Source organism: Cynoglossus semilaevis, chromosome Z, assembly GCF_000523025.1.
Source record: "Cynoglossus semilaevis isolate Cse_v1.0 chromosome Z, Cse_v1.0, whole genome shotgun sequence".
NCBI classification, from domain to species: domain Eukaryota; kingdom Metazoa; phylum Chordata; class Actinopteri; order Pleuronectiformes; family Cynoglossidae; genus Cynoglossus; species Cynoglossus semilaevis.
In genome coordinates, this window is record NC_024328.1 from 5874366 (window position 1) to 5881703 (window position 7338).

Here is a 7338-nt window from a genome sequence, read left to right on the forward strand (position 1 = left end):
TCATTTACACTTGGGTCTGCATCCCCACGCTTCATTTAGCCTTGAGCTGCACATACATATTGTTGCAGTGAAAGAAAGTAAACAAATCCAGGTGCTTGAGGATTTCTGAGGAGATTATGAGAGGAGATCCAGCAGTACACACTCGGCACAACCCATCGCACACTGGCAAAAGCAGATTTTAGACATGACCTCCATGCAAGTAATTTTCTTGGCTGAAACGAAACGTTAGACTGACACAAATCTTTCCTCTAGTCTGAATGAAATGACAGCCACGCAGAAATGCCGAGCATGTTTCTGTGGACAGGGAACCTATAGAAATTATAACCCAGGCCAGTCATTTCAGACAAAAGGTACAAATCAGTTCCACAGTTGCCTTCTTTCATGTTCTAACTCTTTTTCTATTGACTCTAAACTGTGTCTTTACTTTGCATTCTGTGGAGAGAGCGTGGGTGCTTATAAATGTTTGTGTGTATGTATGAAACAATACCCAAGCCCTGGGTTGACCGGCATTCAGCATCAGATGAGCCCATCTCTGAGAATCCTTTCAGGAGGTAATTAAATGTTTTGAGTCAGTGTTTTGATTCATCTTTTCAAATTGCTAAGGGCAATTAAATTACCCCTCAACAAACCTGACATTGAAGATGAGGGAAAAGAGTGGGGAAACGAGAGCATAAGCAATGGGGCTGCTGGCAAAGGCTGCCAATATTTTCTGCCAGTGATAAGTGCTCTCATCATTCAATAGGTCTTTGTTCCCTACTTTGCTAGCACTAAAATCAAGTACTAACTGGGAATCTGGGAAAACCACATCTATACTCTCACCATCTGCACAAGCCAGAATTATAGATGTTGTCCCCTCTGCTCAACCGATTGGGCCATCCATTACGTTTCTTATAAACACCCTTAGTGAACAATTGAGTGGTACGGAGTCTTTGTTAGCGAGGCCTTTTGTCGTTGTTTGACATTTAATTGAGTAAATGTATTGGAGATGTCAGTTCAAAGAACAAAGTGACATTATAGTATTAAATGTTAACATTGCTATTCAGATACAGTCAGACAGACAGTATATGTCCCAGTACGAGGCAGCAGTGACAAGAATAGATTCTGCTTGCATTGCAATCTGCTGCTACGGTCAACCAGAACATTGTTATTTTTAATAGAGAGTTTGAAAAAACTCAACTGATTCGTAGCAACAAAAAATTTGGCAATCACAGCAAGAATAGAAAACATTTTCATCTAAGCAACAGGGAACTGAAAAATGAAAAATGAAAAATTTAACTCACAGAGAAGCACCAGTGAAATTATTTAGATTATATTAGATTAGATTAGATTAGATTAGATTAGATTAGATTAGATTAGATTAGATTAGATTAGATTAGATTAGATTAGATTAGATTAGATTAGATTAGATTAGATTAGATTAGATTAGATTAGATTAGATTAGATTAGATTAGATTAGATTAGATTAGATTAGATTAGATTAGATTAGATTAGATTAGATTAGATTAGATCAGACATTAGGTAGGTATTTAGTGCTAAGAATATAAAAAAAATATATATATAAAAGCAGAAATACAGCACTTTACTTAACCATTTGACAATAATTACACATTTGCCGCAAGGTTGATGTTTTGTTTTGTTTTTTTCTTTTTTTTTTTCATCATGGTTCTGCTTTGAAAATGCTTTTGAAAATTACTTACTGGGGTTGAAGAGGACGATGAACTTCAGGCAGGCAATTTCCCTGCGGTCCACTTGAAGTGTGTGCAACCTCATGGCCAAATTTTGTCCTTTTTGAACCAGACTGGACAAGGTTGCATCAACTTCATCTAGGATCAATGGCAGCTTGATCTACAAACATAAAGAAGAGGTTGTTCTTTTTTTGCCCCAACGTCAGCTAATATTTAGCCCCACAGATCTGCACACTCACTACCTGGCTGAATGACTGGTAGTAACTGATGGATAGAAAACACAGCTATTACAGATGTTCCTCTTTCATTAAAAAAAATCAATCAACTGCCGCAAAAAAAGTTTTAAAAAATAGATTACTGTTTTCACTGTTTATTACAAATGAATTTGATATCAAGATATGCTTTAATGAAGTACAGTTAAAAGATTGTTGTAAATTTGGACTGTTTTGTAGCGTGTCTTGACCATATGTTATGAATCATTTCTATGTTAATATATATGGCATAGACTATATGGAGCAGTGGCTCTGTGGGTTTGAGCAAGCTCACCAGGTTTGGCAATAAAATAGCCTGTATAAATATAAAAACTAACATGTTCCAATTTAATACAGAACAACCTCAGAAAGAGGCATTTTGGGTTTTTACTTTTGACAGTAGTGATGGAGAAAACCAGTAGAACAGTAAAATGGCAATAGAAGGGTCGTAGTTGGAGCTAAAAACAAAAGGTACCATAGGATAAATCTCTTGGTTCAAATGCCATTCAAAACAGTGACAAAAAATGTATTATAAAACATTGCATTTTGTTTTGAGGGAGTTATCTGAGGGAGTTCTTACCTCCTGGCCGGTTACCAGCAGAATGCTGTCTTCCTTGGCATGCAGCACTTGTCTAAAAATGTGATCCAACACCAGAAGTTCTGACCAGCAGTTATGGAGAAGTTTCATTTGATCTCCAACCTCCAGATAAACAAGAGAAAATTCATAAGAAAACATTTCTCAGATGACTTTCATTACACTTCAGGTATCTTCACATGTTTACTGTTTTATTTTTCAAAATTCACTAACTATGCAATCAAAAGGAGGTTTTCCCAGTGTTCGGTCCTGTATTATTTACTTTATGCATGGTTCCATTAGGTCAGGGGTGTGAAACTCAAATTCACCGTGGGCCTCGTCACTTGTGCATGTTTTCTCTTGATGATGATGATGATTGAAAAAGGAATGTGTAAAAGATGTGTGCAGACCAGGATGTTGTTTGACATTCAACATGTCTGTGTATTCCATACATCTTAACAAATATTATGCTGCGCACTAAACAATAAAGACAGATTGTAGTCAACGCAGGTATCACTTCATATCACATCACGAGCTAAGGACCACGGCTGTCAGGTTGTTCAATTACGACATTATTAGCTTTGAGCTAATCCAGAATTATGTCCTGTCATGTCAAAACTGTCAGAGCCATTATAGAGATAGTGTGTGTTTTTCACACTATCGAAGAACGCACTACCCGACGTAACTTGACTGGACATACACATCAACAAACGTGATACATGTTTTATAAACTTACACAGACAATGTGACTACAAATGAGAGAATGTATTATTGCCCCCGTCACAGTCAACCAGTGTGTTCCTGTGAAAGCTTTGAGGATATATTTCTACAACCTCAGTTGAGTTTACAACGCCTCCTGAAGAGGAAGCAAAGAAGGTCACAGAGACCTCTTACTTCCTAAATCCTTTCCTTTATCACAGCGTTCCCAGAATCCCACTATTACAACATTCACTGTGTATGTACACGTGTACGCCTATGTGTGTGTGTGTGTGTGTGTGTGTGTGTGTGTGTGTGTGAGAGAGAGACATAGATAGAGAGAGAAAGAGCTGCTTTCAGTCATCCACCACAGTAAAGTCAAAGCGTGGAAAATTGCTAAATATATTAGCTGTTCTGTGTTAATCATTTCAAATGTGATGGCTGTGAAATCATAGCCAGCTTTTTGCGATAGCAAATGGCAACCAAAAAAGTATGCGAGACACATGACAGTGAGAATAGAAAGTGGGATAGTTCACAACGTTAAGGTGTTGTAAGGTACGGACTGAAGATCAGATATGTGATTAAAAGCGATTAAAAGGTGGAGCTTAGTACTGGAGAGGAGAGTGGGGAGGAAGGGGGGTCAGAATACCTGTGTGTACCATTGGAAAGGTAGAGTTGGAAAAGTAAGGTTGAAAAAAGGCCAGGTAATAGAGGTGAATACTTTGAGTAATTTGAGTCAATGGACAGAGTACATTCTATCATCTTATATAATATCAGTACATACAATACATAAAATATATAAATACATAAAATATAAAATAAATATATAGATAAATACGTATCAGTATCATGAGAGACAGAGGTGAAGAAGAGGGTGAAGGCAAATTGGAGCTGACATGTTGCAGTACAAGTAGATATTGCTATGAAAAGGCTCAGGGCTGAGGTGAAGGTGGTAATACTAAGGCTGCCAGGATTTGTACCAGATGTGACAAGAATGCACCAGATGACAAATGGCCCGACTCTGAATATACTGTCAGAGAGACAACTTGACAACTTGAAGTGGTTTAAGACAAAGTTAGAGAGGTGAAGTTCAAATGACATGTGATAAAAGTGGAAGCTAGAGATGGAGTTAGCAGCAGCAGGGAAACAATGAGAATAACTTGTGGGTTGATTTCGATTGTTTGATTGTTTGTTTGTTTAATGGTCAGAAGCCCAGATCTAATAGATGCAACATCTTATTTCCCAGGCTAAATATAATTGTTTTCTGACTACATGGAGCTCCCAAACCTTGATGCTGACATATGCAGTTTTGAGCTAACACACATCATTATTTTTTTGCACAATAAAAAATAAAATTGGCAGAATTGTTTTGAACATTTTCATTTATATTTTTAACAAACAAAACCTTACCAGTATAAAAAATACCTTCCAGTTAAGTGTTTGCAATAAGGATTGTTGCTTCTCCCAGAATGCATTGGTTTTAACATAGCATAAGGTCTGCTTCTTTGAATAAAACACTTACAGCTTACAGAGTAGAATTTGTTTGAGAACTAAAATGTCAAAAACTATACCACTGAACGTTAAGTACTGTAACAAGGAAAGTGAAACCAAGACAAAAGAGGACTGTGACGTTTCACTGTGGAGAATATGAAAAATGTTATGACGTGTACGTATAATGTGTTTTGTTTGTGATTTTTTTTGTATAAAGCTAGCTGGATAGTTAGCATAGCCTGTGTTTTATCAGCACTGCTTATAAATAAGCCATTCAGTGTTTCAGCTAATTTTAAAACGATTGTTCCCGGAGCGTTTTATTCTTTTTTTGTCTTTCAAGGTGGTAATTTATTTTTGTTTTTGTTTGTTTTTTGTTTTATACAATATACCAGTTTGGTTACAAATAAATATTATTTTGGTATTTTGTTTAATCAGTACTGAAATGTATAGATGATACACAATTAGATAATAATACATATACAGTATAAAACGTGATATCAGCAGTATAAAAGTATAAAACGTGATATCAGCCAACAATAACTGAGTGTTGTTTTGGAAACGTTTGTTTCAAATCAATTGTACTTAAATGTTATTTAAACAGAAAATGCCTAAAACATCTCATGGCCTTAGGACATAAATCCATACAGCTAAACGTCAAAAGATTATTTACATTTTGTTTAAAATATTTGGCTAGTTTCTGGCAATGTCTCTTCTCTTATATTGAAATATAGTAGATATAGGTAATTATAAATATATTATATCGAATAACATTTAATGTAGTATCAGGGGAAAATGCCCATTTAAAGCGTTAATAAACATTATAAATAGAATCTGGTATGATAATATGGTCTATTATCTTCTTAACTCGCTTTTAAAATGTTTAGCGGAATATATAGGCGTAGACGTAAGTAATGAAATAATATAAACAGCAAAGAAGGGTAGAAAAAACCCCAGAAAAACAGCAGCATGCACTTTAATTTCCTATTTAATAGAAGTGTATTACTTTATTATCCCCTCTTTACTCTGTTAGTGCTGCTGAACATGACAAAATTCACTATTCGTCGGCTTTCAATTCATTTGAGATCATTTATTTTTAAGAATGACTGAATAGATTCATTAATGAATGAAAAAAGGAATTGCGTGAGACTGGCGAGGACAGACGGACGGAGCTCATCTGCCGCTGCGGTATTTCCATTACTCTTTCCTTCAGACCCAGACAGAAGCTTGCATTTAATAAAAGTTAAAGCTTAGGACGATTCAATCGGTAGACTCAATTTTTTAGATGACCTGTATTGAGTAAACACCAGGCATTTTACCTTTTCTGTCACAGGCGGAGAGGCTACATCCGTGCTACATTATCCGACCAGAAGAAGGAAAAAATAAAAATGAAAATAGTAATGATTGGTATACCTATATTATTATTTGAATACAATTTTAATTATTTTAAATTTGATGACAAATGCAAGGGCGGGGCTAAAAATCTTTTTAATTCTAAATTTTAAATGATTTTGTGTGTGTGGGTTTACGATAGATTTTATAGGTCATCTAGGCCAGGGGTGTCAAAGATACGACCCCTGGGACAAAAGCGGCCTGCTTGGTGAGTTTTGGAAATAAAATAAAAAAACACAAACACTTCGTGTTCAGAAAATATTTTTAAATTATATTTCACTAAATATGAAAATGTATCGGATTATTTTGTTACTTTTTTGCGTGAAAACAAAGGGAAAAACAATATTATTGTTACTGACAGGTAACTTGACATAAGTTTGACAGCCCTGATCTAGGTTGACTAAGACTAATAGTCAACCTAAAAACAAACACGACAGCAGAAACCACAGAGTTCCACTGCAGCCACGGTGTACTCACTCCACGTACCACTGATTAACATAATATCAAGTTATTAGATGGTACTCACTTTAAGCTCTTTGAAGAAGGCGCAGCTCCGGGCCCACTCCACTATGGAGAAGAGAGTCTGGTCTGCCATTCGACACATCTGGCTAAATGTGCTGCTCTTGTCATGTCGGCCACGGCTGCAGCCCTGCTCTTGTTGGAGGTGAGCAATGATCTTATTCTGCACCATCAGTTCGTCCTGGTCGCAGCCAAGCAGCTCCAGTACAAGTGGTGGCAGACCGGGCAGCTGCGGTGAGGCAGTGGCAGGGTAAACGTCTGGGTACGAGTATCCTATAAGAGACTCGGGTGAGCTCGTGTGATCAGGGCACTCGGCTTTGATGGCTCTGCTGGCGAAGGCCGTGGGCTGGTACTGAGATGAGAGGGCCAAGTGGGGCTGCATGGTCATCCCTACAGCAGTGGCTCCGCAGAGGTTGGCCTCGTAGTCTGAGATTGGAATGGGAGGCGGCGCACCTTTAGAGATCGTGGGGAGGGAGTGAATGGTGTTGATTAAACCGTAGTCGACCTGCAGCGGGGAAACCGACTGCGGTGGAACGCCGTTCTCCAGCTTGAAGCCATTTGATCGTATTAGCGCTTTCTTCTGCTGCTTCAAGGCCCTGTCTCGCTTGTACATGGGGCCAAATTTGTTTCTCCCTCCACGCATGCGATCCGCTCGCACCGCTGACACAACGGCAGAAAAAGGGAAATATAGGCCTTCGTGAAAACATGGTTTTGGTAACTTTTGCTTACAAAC

General features: G+C 37.6%; 1 protein-coding gene across 2 annotated transcripts in view; it reads right to left on the reverse strand.

Annotated features, from left to right (window-relative positions):
• LOC103397689 (nuclear receptor subfamily 5 group A member 2-like) overlaps positions 1-7338 on the reverse strand; it is a 13332-nt gene that overhangs the window by 4446 nt on the left and 1548 nt on the right. For both annotated transcript variants that reach the window (XM_017042778.2, NM_001294202.1), the window contains 3 exon segments: positions 6613-7265; positions 2517-2636; positions 1698-1845 (listed from right to left, as the gene is read on the reverse strand). In XM_017042778.2, coding sequence (XP_016898267.1) covers positions 1698-1845; positions 2517-2636; positions 6613-7265 — 921 coding nt within the window.